A 22,990-nucleotide genomic window follows, 5' to 3' on the forward strand; every position below is an offset into this window, starting at 1 on the left:
TTTATGCAAATGTACCATTTATAAGGCTGGGGAAACCTGTAGTCAGCTGAAACTCAAGCTGTACTTTGCACTAAGAATACTGTGTCCAGATAAACAGAATGAGCTCTCTCTGGGATTTCATTACTGTGATGGTCTAAGGAGCTTGGAAAGAAAAGCGTCTGGATGTTTCACCTCTCATCTGAGAAGCTTCTTCAGTTCTAAGGGTCAAATGGCAGAGTCCCAGATTTAAACCCCGTGGGAGTTTCCCCCCAAGGAGAGAAAATGACCCCCTGATGATCCTCTACCTAATCACATGAGCCAAGGTGTGAAAACGGGTGTGGGTCCCAATCAGCCAGGGTTTCGGGTGAGCTCATTGTGAAACCTAGCCCCACCCTATCCTCTGACTTCCTGAGGTCAGATGGCCCAGGGTGTGAGTGGGCATTAAGGTGTCTGGGACGGGATCTCAAAACTGGATTATAGATGGCAGACAGTTGGTGTCGTAAACCACCGCCTCTGTTCAAAGATGGTTGCTCACAGTGGACATAAATGGCTTCTTTCACTCCTCTTTCAAACCATTGAAAGAGTGACCTTTGTCCTTTAGATGCAGATGGAATGCTGAGTCTTGTCCTGTGGAGGTGGCTCTTCTATGTTGTGCTATGCGCTTATGAAGTGGCTGTTTGGTCTCTCCAATGTAGAGGTCTGGGCAGTCCTCGCTACACTGTACAGCATACACCACATTGTTAAGTTTGTGTTCTGGAGTTTTGTCTTTCGGGTGAACCAGTTTTTGTCTGAGTGTGTTGCTGGGTCTGAAATGCACAGGATGTCGTGCTTGGAGAAAACTCTCCTGAGTTTCTCTGATACACCCGCTACATAGGGGATGACAATGTTGTTGCGTCTGTCCTTATCCTCCCTCGCTGGTGTCTGATCTTCTTTTCTGTGCATCTTTGCTGACTTTATAAACGCCCAATTTGGATAACCGCATGTTTTAAGTGCTTCCTTTACATGTGTGTGTTCCATCTTTTTCCCTTCAGGCTTAGAGGGAACATGTTCTGCCCGGTGGTGTAGGGTCCTAATTACTCCAAGTTTGTGTTGCAGAGGGTGATGGGAGTCAAAGAGGAGGTACTGGTCCGTGTGTGTGGGCTTCCGGTAAACTTCGATGTTGAGGTTGCCACTCTCTTCAGTGTGCACAGCGCAGTCCAGGAAAGGCAAACAGTTATCCTTTTTGTTGTCCCTGGTGAACTTGATGTTTTTATCCACGACGTTAATGTGCACAGTGAAGGATTCCATCATCAAGACATGATGTATAAAAGCTACTTAAGGGGTCGTGTAATTTGATATTTTTGCCAAATATCCTTCCTGACACAACCCCAAGGGGGATTTGGATCTCTGGCTAGAACCTGTTTTTATTGTTATTATTTATTGTTAAATCACATTTTCACATTGTGTAAACTAACATGCATACACACTTGAGGTCAGTTGCTGTCTGTGGCAGCTGTTTTGCTGACATGCCTAAAAGAGGACATGTATAAAAAGGGATATTTAATCCTGAATTTGGATGTGTGGAGCTATTCAGTTTAATTATTCCTTAGTCAGAATGTCTTTAATCTTATCCTTTAACATTGTCCTATAGAAAAGGCCCAAAAGGAGCAGATTTTAGCCTTCTATAATAGTCCTGAAGGAATCCTAAAACTTTAAATTTACCTGATGGGGTTTAGTTGATAATGACACTATCGTTTAAACATTTATATTGGATATTTTTTCTAATACTTACTGTGGATTGTCATTTACTTCTGGGGTGCATACAGTGACATCTGGGGCTCCTTTTACGTAAAACAAAAATGTGAGAGCTGCAGATCCCACTATAACCAATAGAGGGTGAGCTGCTAGCTAAAGAGGGTTTAACAACACACGGCAGGAAGGTGAGCAAGGAAGACATGCAAGCGGAGATCTGTGGTAACATTTATGTTAACGCATTTAAAATATAAGGACATACAAATGACAAGATTCCTAACCTTACAGGCACTTAGTTAGCTATTTTTGCACGTGTTACACATGCAGAAGTGTAGCATATTAAAGGAAAAACCTAAACCATCACAGTGAGTTGATTCGTTTGATCTATGCTGTGGGCGGATTTAACTGGTCGGGGTCCGTTAAGGGGAGGGGCAATATAAATCAGTTGTCAATAAATCTGAAGAAGGCTATATCGGTTTTAATCGTAGACAGTACAAAATAACTTTGCTGCAATTCTAACAAATCCTACTTTGCCGACAGAACTTGAATGCAGCATATGAGCTAAACGGGAGCTGAGGAAGAAACTATAGCAGCGTGGATATGTCGGACCCGGCGGCGCAGGCCTTACAACCCCGGCTTCTTCAAGCCCAGTCTGCTGGGTCAGCGGGCTCCAGTACTACTACTACTGCAGGCTCAGGATCAGGGAACAGTGACCCGGTCAGACCAGGGCTCAGCCAGCAACAACGTGCAAGCCAGAAAAAAGCACAAGTCCGAGCTTTCCCACGGGCGAAGAAGCTTGAAAAACTTGGCGTATTCTCCGCATGCAAGGTAGCTAGCATAGCTAGCCAAAGTTCACCATAACAAAGCACTCTTCAGACAGTATTAGCATTACTGTGTATATTCAGGAACAAACATGTAGCACGTAACCTAACATACGTGTTGCAGTATCAGTTTTTAACTGTCAAGGCAGTCTTGTATTTGCTGTATTATTCACATTAAAGCCTCAAAAATGCATTTATTGTTAGGCTAACTGAGCAGTCATTCATTTACGTACAAAAGCTACAGTTGTGTTATTGTGTAAATCGATGTGTATGGAATATTTGCGTATTTTCAGGCTAATGACACATGCAAGTGCAATGGATGGAAAAACCCAAACCCACCGTCGGCCACACGTATTGATCTGCAACAGCAAGCAGCCAGCCTAAGCGAGCCCTGCCGCAGCTGTGGACATGCTCTGGGTACAAACTAGCATCCACGTACTGCTCACCTTGGACATGCTGTAATAACGAACAAACGTGTATTCCAGTCATGCATTTACATTTTTTTTTACACCTTAATTACAGCTAATCATGTGTCACATCTGGAGAACGTGTCTGAAGATGAGATTAACAGGCTGTTGGGGATGGTGGTTGATGTGGAGAACCTTTTTATGTCTGTACACAAAGAGGAAGACACTGACACCAAGCAGGTCTATTTCTACCTTTTTAAGGTATGGAAAAGGCATTCAAACATTAGTGTGATTGTGATACTGGTTCAGTTGAACTTAGAAGTTGATGTACATGACATTTTTTTAGCCCGATATAAACTTGTCTCGTTACTTCTTCACTCTTTCCTTCAGCTGCTGAGGAAATGCATCCTTCAGATGAGCCAGCCAGTTGTAGAAGGATCCCTCGGAAGTCCACCTTTTGAGAAGCCCAACATTGAGCAGGTAAATTTTAAGAAAATAGCTTCGGTGAATGTTTTGGTCTTAAGCAGTGTACTTACTGGTGAGCACAGACTTTAAATTAGGGCTGCTCGATTATGGCAAAAATGATAATCACGATTATTTTCACTGAAATTGAGATCACGATTATTTGACGATATTTATTTAACCCTTTAAGACCTACTATAGAACCAAGTCCACCAGAGCTTATATTATTTTTTTTACATGCTGTAGTGCCATTTGTGGGAGCATTTCAAGTTGCTATACATCAATACAACTGTTATAGCCCATATTTTAATAATATGTATGCATTAAGTGCATAGTAATTACATAAATTGCAAAAAAGTGCAATAAACTACAAAAAAAATTGAAAATCGCTTTTGTTTTGTTTACATATATTTCTACTTGGAGAAATTTAAGAGGCTTATCCCTCAAAACTTTAAATACAATAAAGTTGCAAAAAATAGTTTCCCACCACAGGAAATTTATTTTGAGTGTCTTCATAGTTTTATTTTGGAGATACAGCAATTTTTATATACTGCAGGAAAAACAAAAAACAATCCTATGATGCAAATTTGCAAAGAAAACAGCATGTGCATCATTTCACTGTGGGAAGTGTTACGAACAGCTGATAGGAACGGCAAAGCGTGTTTCTGGAATATTATGTTTTTGTTCCTGCAAGCGCTTTTTATGCAATTTTTGCAAAGCTTTATGTGGAACGAAACCGTGACCGAGGACAAGCTGATGGTATGAGATGTAAGTACAACTCCTCCGGTTTCATATGCAAAACAAATTATTGCGCTAGCTTACACGGTTCAGGTTCTACAGGGATTTAAAAATAGTTACGCAAAACGGAGCGTGCTGCTCTGACCGGCTTTAAAGGGTTAACAATGACTTTAAAAAAATAATATAAAATGGTGTGCAACACCACTGAAGTTTGTTTTTTTTAAACTCTCTTTTCAACCAACGGCAGTCACTCTCCAAATAACTTCTGCTTAGCTTTCCGAGCTTCCCTCGGGTCCTCTTAATCAGCGGTCTCCAACCTTTTTTGCGCCACGGACCGGTTTATGCCCGACAATATTTTCACGGACCGGCCTTTAAGGTGTCGCGGATAAATGAGGGAGGGGCTAATAATCGGCTCAGTCATTTTTAATGATCGTTGAAAGCCCAGATCGTAATCGTGATTAAAATTCGATTAATTGAGCAGCCCTACTTTAAATCTTTAAATATTTTTGTCTTTCTTTTAATTTCACAGGGGGTTTTGAATTTTGTCCAGTATAAGTTCAGCCACCTTGCACCAAAGGAAAGACAGACAATGTTTGAACTGTCAAAGATGTTCCTTTTGTGCCTAAATTACTGGAAGCTTGAGACCCCTACGCAGTATCGTCAACGTACCCAGAAGGATGATGGGACAGCTTACAAAGTGGACTACACTAGGTGCGTTCATTTGATAGTAGGGAAAGCCGATGTGTACATTTACTTGTTTCTAAAGTGACTATTGTATGTCAGTCTGTGCAATAAGGCGTTTCTTCTTATGATCGCAGGTGGTTGTGCTATTGCCATGTTCCGCAAAGTAATGACAGCTTACCGCGCTATGAAACCACTCAGGTGTTTGGGCGCAACTTGCTCAAGTCCATTTTCACTGTCACCCGACGCCAACTCCTGGAGAAGTTTAGGGTGGAGAAGGATAAACTGCTACCAGAGAAACGTACACTTATCCTTACACATTTCCCCAAGTAAGGACAAGCTTTATTGAAACGGTGTATCCTTGTATTCAAGTTAAAAGGCAACCTGAAAAGCTGCAGAAATATTATCAGGGTACTTGATGGTGCACTGGACACTGTTCACATTCATCTTGTGGGGATCACTTTATGGTTATTACATTTGTACATGTGTGTCTTCAGGTTCTTGTCCATGCTGGAGGAGGAAATCTATGGTGAGAATTCACCCATATGGGAGGCTGATTTCACCATGCCGGCCTCCGATGGCACACAGCTCGGACATCAGACAGGTGAGGCAGTCATAAAGTTGTACAGTTGAGCTTTTGCAATGTGTTTGGTCTATGTGTAAGGCATATGTTTAAAGGCAAATGAAGAGTGAATGTGGCAGTATGCTAGCAACCCAAGAAATCACAAGAAGGTTTTTGGTGTGGCACACAACGTTTCAATGACTGTGCATTTTTCTTGCGCAACCTATGGTTTCCCGGAAGGCTCTAGACCTGTGTGACTGAAGGCTTAGTTCCTGTTGTATAGTTTGTAAATATGTCAAGTCTTTTTGTCTGTCATTGCAGTGATCAGTCCGGCTTCAGTGTCTGGCTCTCCTGCTCTGTCCAAGTGTCTGAACAGCAGCTCTTCTGTCAGCAGCATGGATACTGGTGGAGCAGAACCAAAGACAGGTGTGTAAACCAACATTAAAACCACCTGCACAGGAGTCTAGAATGTCTAGTGCTTAGATGCTGTCAGTGGCCTCTGTGGATCAGACATGTTTTCAGCACTTCCTGTGGGTGCACAATTGGATGATATTTTGAAGGTGAACCAGCATGTCACTGGGTTTTACTATCGTGGCTAATCAATATATATTATTTTAAGATGTAGAGATTTTTTTTTTTCCAATCAGACCTTCCTGTGTCATAGATCACTGTCCGCGAATGTTTATGCTTTTTATTGCTTTGATCTGAGAAATGTTGCGCTCATTTCAGGAGAAAAGCGCAAACTTCCCGAGACCTTGACCCTGGAGGATGCCAAGCGGATTCGTGTGATGGGAGATATACCAATGGAGCTGGTCAATGAAGTCATGATGACAATCACTGACCCTGCTGCTATGCTCGGACCAGAGGTCAGTTGGTTAAACTCCATTCTTTTAATGTTTGGTTAAGTTCATAACACCTGTGTCATGTCTAGGGATGGGTACCGGTATCACCGGTTCTGACATAAACGGTAGTAACCAGACCGAAAAGCAGCGCACATTTCGGTGCTTTTTTTCCCTGAGATGTCACACACTTTGAATTCTAGCCAATCATTTTACCTTTGCAAGCGTAGTAGGCGGGCCCAGGTACGTACGTTCTTTTAGAGCAAAGCTACAGATTAAAAATGCCCAAGGCGAAGTGGTCAAAAGTCTGGCTGTACTTCACAGCAAAATATGCAAACTCAGCAGCCTGCAACAAGTGCTTTAAGCTGATACTGTAATACTGTGCAAAGGAGGTAACACCTCGAATCTGATGAAACACCTGGCGACGTATAGCGTTTTTTTTTTTGTTTTTTTTAAAAGCCGTTTTTTATTTATTATAAATATTATTATTCCGGCACCGTTTCAAAAGTACCGGTTTGGTACTGGTATCGGATAAAACCTAAACGATACCCATCCCTAGTTATGTCTAAGGAGACACCCTGGTCAATTTTCTGTGATCAAAATTTTAACTCACCAGGCAAGGTAACATTTTTAGCATGGAACAATTATGAATGAGTTCAGTCACATTTACTATGATGTGTCATAACAGCCTAAGTGGTGGTATTTAAAAAGCTTTGACTTAACACCAGGGTTATGTAAAGAAGTTGGTGTTGTTTTGGTACAATTTTAAAGACATTTAATACTGATGTTGTTTTTTGTTTTTTTTGTTATGTTTAATATTGCTAGACTAATCTGCTGACACCAAATGCTGCCCGTGATGAGACTGCAAGGCTGGAGGAGAGACGTGGTATCATAGAGTTTCATGTCATTGGAAACTCACTTTCCCAGAAATCAAACAAGAAGATCCTGATGTGGCTGGTTGGCCTACAGAATGTCTTTTCACATCAGTTACCTCGTATGCCCAAAGAGTACATAACACGACTGGTGTTTGACCCGTAAGTCTAACGTTCTTTCCACATGTTGTGCCACTTGAGGCCCACACATGTTTGACATCTCCGTCTTTTTTATTATTATTATTATTATTATTATTATTATTTTTTTTTTTTAATAGGAAACACAAGACCCTAGCCCTTATCAAAGATGGCCGCGTCATTGGAGGCATCTGTTTTAGGATGTTTCCCACTCAGGGCTTCACAGAGATCGTCTTTTGTGCCGTCACATCCAATGAGCAAGTTAAGGTATATAATAAGGGGTTAAATTTATACTCAGTTTTCAGTTCGGAAAAACCAGCTTACCTACACGTACCTATAGCAAAATAAACATGAATACGATTATGAGCAGTATTGCTGAATATTGTTGGAATTTCTTTTATAAATACGGTGCTTTTTCTCGGGTCTCTTTAAGGGCTATGGTACCCACCTGATGAACCACCTTAAGGAGTACCACATCAAACACAATATCCTCTATTTCCTCACCTATGCTGATGAGTATGCCATTGGCTACTTCAAGAAGCAGGTACTGCAGGCGTGACTTGTGCATTAACTTTCCCTCTCTCATTTTTGTCTTTCTATTAATTTTTTTTCTTTTTCCCTCCGCAGGGCTTTTCCAAAGACATCAAAGTGCCGAAGAGTCGATACCTTGGATACATCAAAGACTACGAGGGAGCGACCCTCATGGAGTGCGAACTGAACCCTAGAATCCCTTATACCGAGCTTTCTCATATCATTAAAAGACAGAAGGAGGTACGTCAGAAGTTCTCATTAAAGCAAACCTTGTTTTTCTTCATTTTTGTGAACATGTCAGTGTGTTTCTTATGAGATAAATTTGAAAATGTCAATAGATTATTAAGAAACTGATTGAGAGGAAACAAAGCCAGATCAGAAAGGTTTACCCGGGTCTCACCTGCTTCAAAGAGGGAGTACGACAGATCCCAGTGGAGAGCATTCCAGGCATAAGTGAGTGTTTGTTTTTGTGTTTGTGTCTGAAAATATATATAATAAAATGCTTATTAATGTTTTACTTACAAGTACTTTTATACATATTTTTTTATTTTTTTGTCTTTCTATTCAGGAGAGACAGGCTGGAAACCCAGTAACAAGGACAAAGGGTAAACTCTTTGGATATATTTTTAAATGATGTTGCTTTGGACTGTGACCTCCCCTGCAGGGACACTTTCATTGAACAGATTAAGATTTAGAAATGACTGAGTAGTGAAGAAAACAAACAAAAAAAATGTATAATAAGAAATACCTACTGAAATATACAATTTATCGAAGTTGTTATGATTTAATGCTAAGATGCCACTATTGTTGGTGTTCAGAAATGTATTCACCTAACTTTAGCTTTTTGTTGTGTCTTTAAGTCTACAGGTCCTTTAACCTTCTCAGGTTCAAATGACACTTTTTGTTGCTAATGCACAACCAAGTCCTGCAGTGGTACTTCTGAGTAAAAAAACCCCCTCATAAAATATGTATGTGGGGTAATCAGGTTGTTAGTTTTTAACTGTTGCAAATCGGCAACGCCTGCCTTGAGAGGACTAAGTGTAGTCAAAGGTTTACTTATCATTTATATCTTTCATAGGAAAGAGGTGAAGGATCCTGATGTGCTATACAACATGCTGAAGAACCTTCTCGCCCAGATAAAGGTGAGGATCACCAGAGGCCTGTATTCGGAAGCAGTATTTGGGGCTTAACTTCAGGGTTAACCATAGATTTTTGCTGTTATGAGGGTTAACTCTTTTACCAGGGTACATCATGGTGCTAAGAAGTTCCCATAAAAAGCGTCATCCGTGAGAGGTGAAATGCCTTTAAAACAAAACAAAAGTCCAGTTGTATTTGTTTATTTTCAAGCTCTCATGGCTACCATGACCTGGATGAGTGAGAACCTACACAGACAAATCAACCTACACAGTCATAACAAATTGACTGTTATGACTGCATAACAGTCAATTTGCATTGACTAACAATGGACCGTGAGTTCAGTTTCACATCTATTTCCATGGCTACCATATTCACGAAGAGTTTGGGAATGGCCGCTGTCACAGTATTGTAAAGCCTGGATTATACTCTATTGCAGAGATGGACAGCTGGAGACCCGACGGCCGAATACTCATTTCTGTTATACTTCAGCTGCCTGGGCATATGTGTAGTTTGTGCACTGTAATGTAATTCTACACAGACAAGTCTGCCCAGTCACAAAACAACAAACAGGCACATGGACATTCACGTATGTCCTCAGGCTTAATGTCCGATGACGAAATTTAGGTCACAGTCTGCCCAAGCGGAGTCATGGATGCTGAAAACATGAAAACCGCTTTAGATGGTGAAATATGTACTCAAAGGCCCCCTCCTCAGTTCAGAACAGGTCACTGCCTTTTCATATAATTGACCTCCTTGACTCTCCACTCAGTCACACACCATTGCTTTGGATGCATCACTTGTGTGGACTTCAGTCAGTATTTTTTCAATATTTGTAACATAAGCTGCTCTGCTGCCAGCAGATTTGCATGTTTGTCATTGGACACTTAAGGAAAAGAGATTCTTGGCATGTTGAACTTGCTTTCAGGTACAAGCCCCAGCTAACACCTGAGTGGAGCACACACAAGGATACACCCAGACTAACAAGACCTGAGACTAACTAAAACTTTGTCACCTCTGCAGACTCATCCTGATGCTTGGCCCTTTATGGAACCAGTGAAGAAATCTGAAGCTCCGGATTACTACGAAATCATCCGTTTTCCTATTGGTGAGTAAGCCTCGCTTAGATAATATGACCCCCCACCCCCCAGCAATAGTTTGCAAATCTCTTAAAACCTGCATTTTACAATACAATACACAGTTCAAAGTAAAAACATAAGAAATTAAAACCTAGCAAATCTGTCACTTTAAGAAAAAAAAGGTTTTCAACCTGATGGCAGCAACATATCTTTTAAAAAAGGTGGTACAGGGACTATATGTTTCCCACTGTGTAGCATCCTCTCTTTTATCAAAAGTCTGTAAACACCTGGGAGCTGAAGACAATAGCTAATGGACTTTCAGGGGGAGCAGTGTTGAGCCCGTTCTTGTCTGATATAGGATTCTAGCGGCTCAACCGTCCAGGGTCGTCTTTGTTGTATTACTGGTTTCATGATATGCCAATTTTTTATTTTTTTTTTAATTGGTCTGGACTGCAGGCAGGCCAGTTTAACTCCTGGATTCTTCTACTACCAAGTCTTCTTATTGTAATAGATGCAATAGGCAACTTAACATTGTCTTGCTGAAAAATGGGTGGCCTTCCCCAAAAAAGCTACCTTGATAGAAGCTGCTGCTGTTTTTTTTTTTTTTTTTTTTTTTTTTTAATGCCCAATCATGTTACTGATATGTTGTGGATTAACCTATTTTGTTGTAAAATGTTCTTCCCAACTGTCTTGACGCATGCTCAATCATCCAGGTAAGTAAATCACAAAAGTTGATTCTGTTCATCTAGATGTAGCGTTTTCAGTGGGAGAAATATTTTGTCTCTCATCCAAGTGACTTCCTCAGACTGAAGAAAATGCTATGACCAGACAAACACAATCAACTTTTTGGGGTTCCTCCCAGCTGTTCCCTTTGAATCCAGTTTACTTTTCCAGTTGCTTGTGCCTATGTTCCACCTTGTTTTTGAGATGTGTTACTGCCATCAAAATGGTTTCTGTGATAATATAGATAATATATGGGTTTGAGATTTTCACATCATTGCATTTCATTTTTGTTTACATTTTACTTCCCAGTGTTTTTGGAATTGGGGTTATTGTTTGTGGTATTTAAGCCATTACTTTTTAATTTATGCAGATTTTCTTTGTCCTTGTTTTGCCCTCACAGACCTAAAGACTATGACAGAAAGACTCAAGAACAGATACTATGTGACCAAGAAACTTTTTATTGCCGACCTACAGCGAATCATCACCAACTGTCGCGAGTACAACCCCCCAGACAGCGAGTACTGCAAGTGTGCCAACACCTTAGAAAAATTTTTCTACTTCAAATTAAAAGACGGAGGTCTGATTGAGAAATGAAGCCTGCCTCAGAACTATTTCGACTGACAAGGAGTTACTTTCACAGCGGCCAAACGCCGAGATAGAGAAGATTTTTAGCTATTGTCATATCTTGGTTAAGAAAAGGTTATTTTCAAGGGGAAAAAAAAGAATTGCTGAAAAATTGTTGGACTTGCATCACAGCCAGTTGAATACTACAAGTTTCAAAATGTGATCCAGTTAAACTTACCTGATGACGTCTTCTTTCAGTACTCGCAGTGGGTGAATTATCTGCTAATACGTGTTTCAATGAGTGTACCAAAGTTACAGGTCCAAGTAATAATGCGACTTTCCACCATTCTTTGTAGAGTGACAGATTCAGCTTTGTTGCATTTTACAGGAGCCAGTGTTTAAGTAGTAAAGAGTTCATTAAAAAAACAACAAAAACTGGACCTTGGGACCTAAAGCCACGTTGCCTTCCATTACTGAGACACTTGAGCATCCCAGCCATTTTCATAGGAATGAATATAAAAGCTCTAAGGGGCAAAGTGCTTAGAGCACTTGAAAAATGGGAAGTACTTTGCTAAGTAGTACTGAAACAATTGAATTAGTCATTTGTTTAAAAAAAAGAAGAAAAAAAAAAGAGTAAAATTGTTACTCTCACGTGAAGTGCAAATTCTGAATGTTTGCAAGTGAGGACTTTTTTTTTTTTTTTTTTTTTTTTTTTGCTTTCTCTTTTAATATTTACCATCTATTGATTTTGATTTTTTTTTTCCTAAATGTTTGACTGTTGGTCATGATAAAAGAAAATTGTCATTTGGATAAATGACTAATTATGAGAACAGCACTGCAGATGAAAATAACTGCTGGTTGCAGCTCTACTGTTAAGACAAATTGAGGCACTCCGTGATGGACTGGGCATAAAATACTTCCAGCACTTGTGTGATGAAGAAAATAAGTAAGTCAAAAGTTACCTTAATAGAAACGTTTTCATGCTAATATAATACTTATTTATACATAAAATATAAAACATAATGTTTATGCAGCATTCCAAACGATTTTGATGAGGTCACAGTTAGTATAGCTTCTTTTGCAGGTGTTTACTGTACGTGTTTGAACTGATTTGTCCTGTAGGACTGTCACCTCCACATAGGGAGTGCTTTGTGTGTAGCCTCACTTTTGTGGTGGTTCCATGTTTACTGGTTAGTTTTTGTTGCAAACACAAAAAACAGGGGAGGCAGACGTTAATCAGCAGTCCTGTATAGATTATGACTTGGAAAGAGAACATGACTTGGTTTATTTTATAACACTGTTCGCAAGCTGTGGAAGGTGTTAATGCATGGCTACAGTTTACAATGTGCATTAAAAAAACAAAACCTTCAGGCACAGTTGCAGGGTTTAAGTGTTTTTTTTTTTTTTTTTTGTTTTTTTTGTTTGTTTTTTTTTCCTTTTAAACTTTTCATCAACATCGTATGTTTGCGTGTGTGTGAATGTCTGTTTTGTTTTGTACTTGAATCATGACAAGCTTTGAATTGTTGGAGTGATGTCAGTGTTTCGTTATTCAGGGTTGTCAGTTATGTAGTTCATCCTCAGACTACCAATGTTGCATTTCAGACTTTCTTAAAAGGTGTCTGAGTGAACCTTCCAGCTGTTTGAGGATGGCTACTGTTGAGTTATGGTTTAAATACCGTTTACTGTAACTGTAAAACTGTTCACGACAATAAAGTTGTTGGGGTTGTTTTGTTTTTGGTTTTTTTGGTAAATAATTCTTTTCATGGTCACTTGGCTAAATAAAGAAGGTCACCAACAAACACTTTTAATCTGAGGCAGAAATATTAGTAAAATCGTAAAAGGCTTTTTAGAGGACAGTGAATATTATAACCTAATAACACTAGTTAAGGCCACGTAGTGTGTAATGGTTGATTTCATCAGTGAACTTTATGATCCGCTCAAATGTAAAAAATTGCGTGCATATAACTAAATAAGTGACTGTTATCTATAATGCGTCTTTAGGCTCTCTTGTATGATTGTGTATAATAGGCTTTAGAGTTCTGTTTCCTGATGCAATGAAAACAAGACGGGTGTATCAAGGGCGTGGTGCATGCAAAAACTGATTAAAATCTACAACACCCTAAGGTTTACACAGTACTAAGATATATTTAGGGTAACTTTTCAGTTGGCCTGACACTTTCAACTGAAGGTTTTATCAGGAAAAATATTTATTTTCTTCAAAAATACTTGAGGCTTGTAAAGGCTAGTGGATCATTAACAGTGCTACCTAAACCAGTTAGATAAAATAAAGAAATTAGTCATCTCAGGCAAAAGTCCAGCTCCTCAGGGTAAGGAGGTGGTGTTTTTCAGTTGTGGTTTGTTTCTTGTCAAAGAATGCAAATTCTTAAAGGCGTTTTGGTAAAATCTAATGTGAAAAACAATGAATTATGAAATTTGAATTATTTATGGACACACCAAAAACAATATATTACTTCAATGTAGATGTAATGGTATACTTTACTTCTTTTCATGGTATTTTTCATTGATTTCTATTAGTTATAAAGAACATAAAATCCCTGCACAGTTAACTGCAAAATGTCTTGCTGCTGTATTATGTAAGGCTTGTAAAACAACTGCTTTATTGTCAATGACACTTAGGCTTTGTCACTGCATTTGAGTTGTGATTTGTTGTTCCTCCAGAGCCTCCCTCAGTTGGCCCATTCTGCACAGAGCTTTTGATTTCGTTTCTCTGTATCACACAACGCGTCCACTCCTTACTGTTGATATTTTGTGCTGTGACTCACATAGTGGATAGGTAATGGAAATTACCAAAGGATTTATTAGAACTTGCATATTGTTTACACAGTGCTGTAAAAAAGTAGTAAAAATTCCTACTTCGAATCAGCTGGGATTTTTTGTACATTAACTTTAGTTTATCCTTTTGCAACTTTCACAAACTTGCCTGCATACAGGGAGTGTAGAATTATTAGGCAAATGAGTATTTTGTCCACTTCATCCTCTTCATGCATGTTCTCTTACTCCAAGCTGTATAGGCTCAAAAGCCTACTACCAATTAAGCATATTAGGTGATGTGCATCTCTGTAATGAGAAGGGGTGTGGTCTAATGACATCAACACCCTATATCAGGTGTGCATAATTATTAGGCAACGTCCTTTCCTTTGGCAAAATGGGTCAAAAGAAGGACTTGACAGGCTCAGAAAATTCAAAAATAGTGAGATATCTTGCAGAGGGATGCAGCAGTCTCAAAATTGCAAAGCTTCTGAAGCGTGATCATCGACCAATCAAGTGTTTCATTCAAAATAGTCAACAGGGTCGCAAGAAGCGTGTGGAAAAACCAAGGCGCAAAATAACTGCCCATGAACTGAGAAAAGTCAAGCGTGCAGCTGCCAAGATGCCACTTGCCACCAGTTTGGCCATATTTCAGAGCTGCAACATCACTGGAGTGCCCAAAAGCACAAGGTGTGCAATACTCAGAGACATGGCCAAGGTAAGAAAGGCTGAAAGACGACCACCACTGAACAAGACACACAAGCTGAAACGTCAAGACTGGGCCAAGAAATATCTCAAGACTGGTTTTTCTAAGGTTTTATGGACTGATGAAATGAGAGTGAGTCTTGATGGGCCAGATGGATGGGCCCGTGGCTGGATTGGTAAAGGGCAGAGAGCTCCAGTCCGACTCAGACGCCAGCAAGGTGGAGGTGGAGTACTGCTTTGGGCTGGTATCATCAAAGATGAGCTTGTGGGGCCTTTTCGGGTTGAGGATGGAGTCAAGCTCAACTCCCAGTCCTACTGCCAGTTTCTGGAAGACACCTTCTTCAAGCAGTGGTACAGGAAGAAGTCTGCATCCTTCAAGAAAAACATGCTTTTCATGCTCCATCACACGCGTCCAAGTACTCCACAGTGTGGCTGGCAAGAAAGGGTATAAAAGAAGAAAAACTAATGACATGGCCTCCTTGTTCACCTGATCTGAACCCCATTGAGAACCTGTGGTCCATCATCAAATGTGAGATTTACAAGGAGGGAAAACAGTACACCTCTCTGAACAGTGTCTGGGAGGCTGTGGTTGCTGCTGCACACAATGTTGATGGTGAACAGATCAAAACACTGACAGAATCCATGGATGGCAGGCTTTTGAGTGTCCTTGCAAAGAAAGGTGGCTATATTGGTCGCTGATTTGTTTTTGTTTTGTTTTTGAATGTCAGAAATGCTTAGGCTGCTGCCCCCGCGACCCGGCCCCGGATAAAGCGGATGAAGATGGATGGATGGATGGATGTCGGAAATGTATATTTGTGAATGTGGAGATGTTATATTGGTTTCACTGGTAAAAATAAATAATTGAAATGGGTATATATTTGTTTTTTGTTAAGTTGCCTAATAATTATGCACAGTAATAGTCACCTGCACACACAGATATCCCCCTAAAATAGCTAAAACTAAAAACTACTTCCAAAAACATTCAGCTTTGTTATTAATGAGTTTTTTGGGTTCATTGAGAACATGGTTGTTGTTCAATAATAAAATTATTCCTCAAAAATACAACTTGCCTAATAATTGTGTACTCCCTGTACTATGAAAAATTAAACGAGCTGGACTGCTTTGAAGTACAACCCCAATTCCAAAATATGGAGCCCTATATAAAATGTAAATAAAAGAACAAAGCAATGGTTTGCAAATCTCATAAACCCACATTTTATTCACAGTAGAACATAGTAAAACACACCAAATGTTTAAACTGAGAAACTGTACTATTTTAAAGAGAAAAAATGTGGTCACTTTGGATTTGATGGCAGCAACATGTTGCAAAAAATTTGGTAGAGGCCCGTGTTCACCATAGTGTAGCATGCTCTCCTCTTTTAACGCTTTACGAGATCTGCAGATAATTGCATCTTGTTTTTGATATTTTACACAATGTGCCAACTAATTACAGAGCTTAGAATGAAAGCCACAGGACTTTTTAAAGTTTCATGACGATGTGTCTTCTCTCATCCGAGAGGCTTCTTCAGTTCTAAACAGCCAGTCCAAAAAAACCATGCATGGTGTAATATAGAAGAGCCACCTCGACTCAGTGGTACATCTGCAGCTAAAGGTTAAAGGTCACTCTCTTAAGAATGCCAATGTTCGCAATTTGAATTGAGAAGATGACAATGGTTTCAAAGTGGAGTAAAAGAGGCCATAGCTGAACAGAGTGGGTGGCTTATTCCACCTTCAGTGCAGTTCTGAGATCCCTTCCAAGGTGCCTTAACCCCGATTCACACCTTGCGTCACGTTACCTTAGGTCACATGATACGGCGAGGCCTATCACCCTCTTAAGGGACAACCACTATTAAGGTTTACATACCTGAGATTCTCCGCCGTTTGGTTTTAGAACTGAAGAAGCCACTTTCTTTCCAAGCTCCTTTGAAAAAAGGGCAACTATGGTTTTAGTTTTTGGTTTTGGTTATTCTTACTTGTGAGTTTATATGTTTTCAGATGGCACAACTTTTTTGATGGTGACTTAAGCTGTACCCAAGCTCTGTAACGCAGCCAAATACTGTTGAAGCTCTTTTCTTGCCAGAGGGCAGAAAACAAGTGAATGAGTACATGTAAAAAATCCCCATGCCTTTTTTAAAGACTAATTCTGACAAGCTGTGTCTGGAAAACAAAACTACAAACAATGAATACGTTAAGTTAGGGAATTACCTTGACTAATAAATAAATAAATCGATTTCTAAGCAGTACCTTGGGTGTGGCTTTTCTTAGAAGAACCTACTTTATTTTAGTGAAGCTCATTCTTCCCTTGTCACTGCATAATGATCACCTGCTGCCGTTCTTCAAGAGACTCCCTCGTGAGGCCCACTGTTCTGAGAACATAGAGGTTTCGTTTTCCAATTTCCACGTGACACAGCCTGTCCAAACAGAGTTTAAAACCTCACCAACTTGCAGTGCCTGGTGACAGCGGAAGAGGAAAGAAGCAGAACAACACAGAGCTCTGTCAGCACTGACTGGTGAGTTAAAATTACATTTTCTTCATATATAAATGATATCAAGTGTTTCTATTCACTATGCCTCTCAGAATGCTTGCTTGTTTTGTCACCAGCTTTAGTCCTACAGACGTTTAAGCCTTCAAATTGCAATGTGGTGTCCATTTCTTTTCTACAGTATCTGAAATCTATGCCATTCTAAAGTATTATTGGACAAAAAGACACTGGAAAATGTCAGATTTTGGACTATATACCTACCAGCAGGAAGTGGTTGAAAGGGCTCTTAAACGAGAGAACATCATAATATGGTTACCGACGGGAGGTGGAAAGACCCGCGCTGCAGTGTATGTGGCCAAAAAACACCTGGAGACCACACCAAATGCTAAAGTGATGGTTCTCGTAAACAAGGTACCTAAAACAGAAAAAGGGCAATAAAAACCATCGTAAAACTGGTATAAGAAGATGACTTCATATAATGTTTTTGATGTGTTCTATTATTCAGGTTCATCTTGTTGACCAACACTACAACAAAGAGTTTGAGCCTCACCTGGGTCTACGCTATGCTGTTAAGAAAGTGAGCGGAGAGAGTGATGAAAAGGACTTTTTTGGGTTAGTGGTGCAAGAGTCAGATGTGGTCATCTGCACAGCACAGATCTTGTACAACGCTCTGATTAACAAGGAGGAAGCAAGACATGTTGAGCTCTCAGGTGAGTCAAAGTGAGCTTAAACACGTCTGATTATGCTGTTATGCTGAAATGAACTGACTTGAGGGTTTTCTACAGATATTACTCTGCTGATAATTGATGAGTGCCACCATACTCACAAGGAGTCTGTCTACAACAAAGTAATGAGACTTTATGTGGAGAAGAAGCTGAAGGGAGAAAAACCACTGCCACAGATCTTGGGCCTCACAGCATCCCCAGGGACAGGAGGCGCAAAGGCACTGGAAAAGGCTGTGGAGCATGTACTGGAGGTCAGGGATTCATTTTTTATTTGAGCTTTTTATATAATTTATCTCTATTTAATTAGCTGGCTTTGCTTGAAAATGCTCCTCCTTTCAGATTTGTGCCAACTTGGATTCAGCCATAGTTTCAACTAAACAGTATGCTCCTGAACTGAAGGAAGTGGTGCCCAGACCCAGAAAAACCTTCAACATTGTCAACATGAGAGATAGAGTAAGCAGATATTAAAAAAAAAACAAAAAACTGATGGATTTTGAAAAACTGCATTTTCTTGTAACATGAACAAATGCACTGAGAGACTAATGGGTAAAAGCCTCATCTACTAGTTCACCTCAGAAAAGACCACAAATACTTTTATTGCCACTCCCAAGACTAGTGTTAATTTAATTCCACCTTGGAAAAATGCTAATATAAGAGTCAAATATATCTGTAGTAGCAGAATCTAAAATAAAGATTTTCAAAAATTTCCTTTTAATTTTGCCTGTGCTTAAAGGGCTCTTGGGTGTCACATCACTGACTGACTGTCTGAGGCATTTTTTGCCCTGGGATGACAGCCACCTGGCAAAAATTGGGACCTGCTAGTAACCACAAATACATGTTTTTCTTTGAGGATCCTTTTGGTGATCATCTGAAGTCAATGATGACGATTATCCACGGTTACATGGATATTCCTCCAGACTTCAAACTGAGAGAGTGTGGAACACAAGAATATGAAGCAGATGTGGTGGTTCTGGAACAGCGAGGTAAGACCGTAGCATTTAATCCTTCTGCTGATGGCAGCGGTAAATACAACGGATTTTGTGAGAGTTAAGGTAATCAGTATTTAAATAAAAGAATACTGCTGTTTGTATCTGTCCTCTTTGACCAGGAGTACGAGACAACAACAGACTGCTTGCACAATGTGCGTTACACCTCAGGCAGTACAATGATGCCCTCCTCATCAATGACACCTTGAGGATGATTGATGCTTATCGTTCCCTAGAGGAGTATTACTCCACAAAGAGCACCAAGGCCATTGATGGGACAGACTTCTTCTTGTTGGGACTTTTTGAAGGTGAAAATCCTAACATTTTCATCACTTGCTGTTATGTGTTAATACCATAACTTTATTTTGTAGCTCATAATGCAACGTTTGATGATTTCAGCCAATAAAAATATTACTATTTTGTGGCACACAGAGAATCAGGTGGAGCTAAGGAACCTTGCTATGGATTCTCGCTTTGAGAACCCAAAGATGGATGAACTTCAACGCACTCTGTTACAACAGTTTGGGTCAGGTGTCCCATCAAGAGGAATTCTCTTCAGTAAAACTCGCAAAAGCACCCACTGCCTGAAAGACTGGGTCCTCAAAAACAGGGCATTGAAAGATGCTGGCATCAAGGCAGACATCCTCACTGGTGCTGGTAATGGCATCACCTACATGACACAGGTATGATGATATACAGTCTTCACCGATAAGCTTTGAGTCAGTCACATTCAGTAACATCTCTATGGACATTTCTGCATGTTTCCATGCTTTTATTTGCATATTTCTTATAGAATGAACAGGCAGAAACAATCAGGAGTTTCCGTATGGGTTCTCTGAACCTCCTGATCTCCACCAGTGTGGCCGAAGAAGGTCTTGATATACCTGAATGCAACCTGGTGGTGCGCTACGGACTCCTTACTAATGAGATCGCCCAGCAGCAGGCAAGTGGACGTGCACGAGCAAAAAACAGTCAGTATGCAGTCGTAGCCCAAGCAGGCGGGCGTGAACATCGCAGAGAGCGCATCAATGAATATCTGGAGGAGCTGACTGGTAAAGCCATTGACCGTGTGCAACGTATGAGTCACCACGAGTTTTATTTAAAGGTGATGTTTAAGGACACTACCGAGCCATAACTTACTGCTCTCACTCTCACTGCCCAGTGTTACTAACATTATCATCCATTCCTCTGTGATTCCAGTTAAGTGAGCTTCAACAAAAGGCAATTATTTCTAGTAAAATTGAAGAAAGCTGCAAAATGGAGAAGAGGAGGAGTAATACTGCTTCCAATATCCAGTTCTTGTGTCGAAACTGTTTTACCCCTGTGGCTTCTGGCAGTGACATTCAACTTGTTGACAATACGCAATATGTCAACGTCAGCCCTGACTTTAAGTGAGTTAAAGATGTTCTGATCTAAGAGTTAAAGCAGAAGTATGTTGAGACCAAATAAAAATATCTTTGCTTCTTGTTTGTCCTCAGGAATCACTACAAAGCTGCAGAGCGGGTGATTCTAGAAAGGAGCTTTGAGGACTGGGAGCCTGGGTGTAGAATCAGATGCAAAAAATGCGACAAGGTGCAGTGAACTCACTGTTTAATACTGTATCTAAATAGATCCACAGTTCATGCTCATGTTGGAATCTGACTGTTATTCTTATACACATTCACAGGAATGGGGATTCGAGATAAAATACAAAAAGCATGTCTTAATGCCAAATCTAGCCATTAAGAACTTTGCCCTGGAAACCCCCAAAGGCAGGATAACAGTAAAGAAATGGAAAGATGTACCTTTCACTGTTGAGGACTTTGACTATGAAGAGTACTGCCAGGAAAACTTCCCTGACCTCTTTGATTGAGCCACAAACCAGAAAGCTCTGTGTGGTTTTCTTCTGCACTTTACTTGATTTTGAGACTCCAGTTTCTTTTAGAACACCATACTGTTGTATGGTTGGATGTTTGCATGAACACAGACTTGAAAAATTCACTCCACATATGCTCGGTCATTGTTCCATGGTGCCTGAGGCAGCTAAAAACCTTAGTGCATCAGTCATGTTTATAATTAGCAATTAGTGAATGCTTCGTTTATGCCCAGTGCCTGAGTTCATTTGCGTTCTTCTATAACATGACCCTTAAACATCATGAATATGTGACATGCCATCAAGAGGAGATTAATTAACATGAACTGTTTTAGCTATTTTAAAATGTGTTCAGATGTAATGCTGTTGATGTGTGTATGAAGTTTGACATTGTGGACAATTTCTGTAACTAAATCAGATGTTTTATGAGAGCCTAATCTTAAGAATTATCATTGTTCACTAACAGATGAAATCATCCTTTTTATTTTTTCTATATTGTAGCATATAATTTTTTTAACTAAATCTAAATTTGATTAATTTAAACAAATGCTCCTTTTGAAATGATTGATTTTTCATAAGTTTGCCTTTATTAATCAGTAGGTGTCAGTCTTGGATAGCACAAGAAATGTTTTCGTAAAGCCAGGATTAAAGCTTTCCACGAGGATTTTCACATTGAAAGATGTGGATGTAATGGAAATGTCTGAATCTGCAGATAATGTGGAAATATACTGAGAATGAATGACTTGCAGGCCACAGTCAAACATGACAGACCCATGAGCAAGGCATTTAATCCCCAACTGTTTCTATAAATTATGGTATTATCCACGTCAGGAGCACGGTTGTGCAGCCTTCTGATGTGTCTAGGCAACCACTGTAAAAGAGATGTGCATTCAGTTGACTGAATAGACACACGTTATTTGCTGGGATGAGGATATAAAAATATATATTTCTGTTTATATCTCTGTATAAAACTGTTACATAAAAACATTAAACATTAAAAAAAAAGGATATGTGAAAATGCTGACTTCAGAGACTTTAATGTAAACACCTGGGGATGCACCCTCAGTATTACTGGATCAATACATAGTTATGTATTTTAACTGTTGTGGTTTAACACCATATAACTGATCTACATTAGAGATATGATTATTTCAAATTGCAATTTGTCACACTGGAGTAAGGCATACATGTTTTACAATTATAAAGTCTGTTTAAAGCAGACTTATTCCCAAGGATAAGTCAAAAAATATATATTTTGCTGTGATCTGGCCACGGATGAGGCATTTAACCTTCAATAAGCAGTGGGATAGTATCAGGTCTGAACACTGAATCTTTATTAGATCTATTTTAGAGCTTAAGTTTAGATGTAATTTATTACTGAGTTGTAAAATAAATCTATAAACTCATTAATTCAAATTATTACTGATTGTCTGCAGCTCTCTTGACTTATTTGCAACACCAGTGCTGGCTTTAGCTGTAAATATTCTTTATACATCTTTATTTGACTGACTCCTAGTGTCTCTGAACTAGGCATCTGTCAAATCTGTCATTTTTGTGCAGAAGAAGTGTAAAATGATCCATCAAATGCTTTATTTCCTCTGAGTGCACACAGAGCCCTAAGCAGAAAGCCTGGCTTAACTAAGACAGAAAGCCTGGCTATGTCAAACTTCTCTAGCTGAAGATGATGACAAGTTATTATTTAATGCAATCCACAATTTAGGTTTGTCTTGTTGGCCAATCCTGAAGAAAAGAGTTTGAGAGCAAAGAGCTGGACCAAGTCAGTGGAGAGACCAATAAGAAGCATTTCTTTGTGTTACTGGTGCAGACGTCAGAGCCTTTCATCTGCACAGCACAGCTCTTATACAATGCTCTGACTAACAAGGAGGTATTAAGACATGTTGTGCTCTCAGGTCAGTGAACGTCAACATTTCTAACATTTTGGGAACTGGGCGCCTGGATGTAGAATCAGATATAGTAATTTAAACAGGGCACAGACTTTAATACTGTGTTTAATAATACTATAATAATAATACTATAATTTAATAATACTTTAAACACTAGTGTCAAATTGGGCTGCACGATTTGTCGACATAATCGATGACGTCGACTATAAAAATTTGTAGACGCAGAATTATACTGTCTACTAATAAATATGTTTTTGTAATACAAGGTATACTACACTGCAGTACACTACAGGAAGACTGCGATC

At 39.6% G+C, this 22,990-nt stretch overlaps 2 protein-coding genes across 3 annotated transcripts; both read left to right on the forward strand.

The window, feature by feature from the left end:
- Positions 1–1,881: 1,881 nt before the first annotated feature.
- kat2a (K(lysine) acetyltransferase 2A) lies at positions 1,882–12,620 on the forward strand. 2 transcript variants are annotated; one of them, XM_085454718.1, is made up of 19 exons: positions 1,882–1,932; positions 2,251–2,538; positions 2,825–2,948; positions 3,054–3,199; positions 3,329–3,418; positions 4,668–4,849; positions 4,957–5,148; positions 5,317–5,423; positions 5,703–5,807; positions 6,111–6,247; positions 7,046–7,254; positions 7,371–7,497; positions 7,664–7,774; positions 7,858–8,001; positions 8,100–8,214; positions 8,330–8,366; positions 8,840–8,903; positions 9,919–10,003; positions 11,098–12,620. In XM_085454718.1, exons 2-19 carry the CDS (start codon positions 2,311–2,313, stop codon positions 11,289–11,291), a joined length of 2,397 nt encoding a protein of 798 aa, XP_085310844.1. In that variant the 5' UTR covers positions 1,882–1,932; positions 2,251–2,310; the 3' UTR covers positions 11,292–12,620. The 2 variants fall into 2 exon arrangements, with proteins under 2 accessions (XP_085310844.1, XP_085310845.1); XM_085454719.1 differs by lacking the exon at positions 1,882–1,932 and adding an exon at positions 1,956–2,075.
- Positions 12,621–16,076: 3,456 nt separating this feature from the next.
- On the forward strand, positions 16,077–21,246 carry dhx58 (DEXH (Asp-Glu-X-His) box polypeptide 58). The gene is made up of 12 exons (XM_085454720.1): positions 16,077–17,245; positions 17,400–17,629; positions 17,724–17,928; positions 18,004–18,194; positions 18,283–18,396; positions 18,794–18,926; positions 19,052–19,237; positions 19,362–19,612; positions 19,723–20,034; positions 20,130–20,320; positions 20,408–20,501; positions 20,596–21,246. Exons 2-12 carry the CDS (start codon positions 17,453–17,455, stop codon positions 20,779–20,781), a joined length of 2,040 nt encoding a protein of 679 aa, XP_085310846.1. The 5' UTR covers positions 16,077–17,245; positions 17,400–17,452; the 3' UTR covers positions 20,782–21,246.
- The last annotated feature ends 1,744 nt before the right edge of the window (positions 21,247–22,990 follow it).

This window comes from Copadichromis virginalis, linkage group LG4 (genome assembly GCF_057382275.1).
Source record: "Copadichromis virginalis isolate Kocher_CV1m ecotype Utaka linkage group LG4, C_Virginalis_male_GT1.1, whole genome shotgun sequence".
NCBI lineage: Eukaryota > Metazoa > Chordata > Actinopteri > Cichliformes > Cichlidae > Copadichromis > Copadichromis virginalis.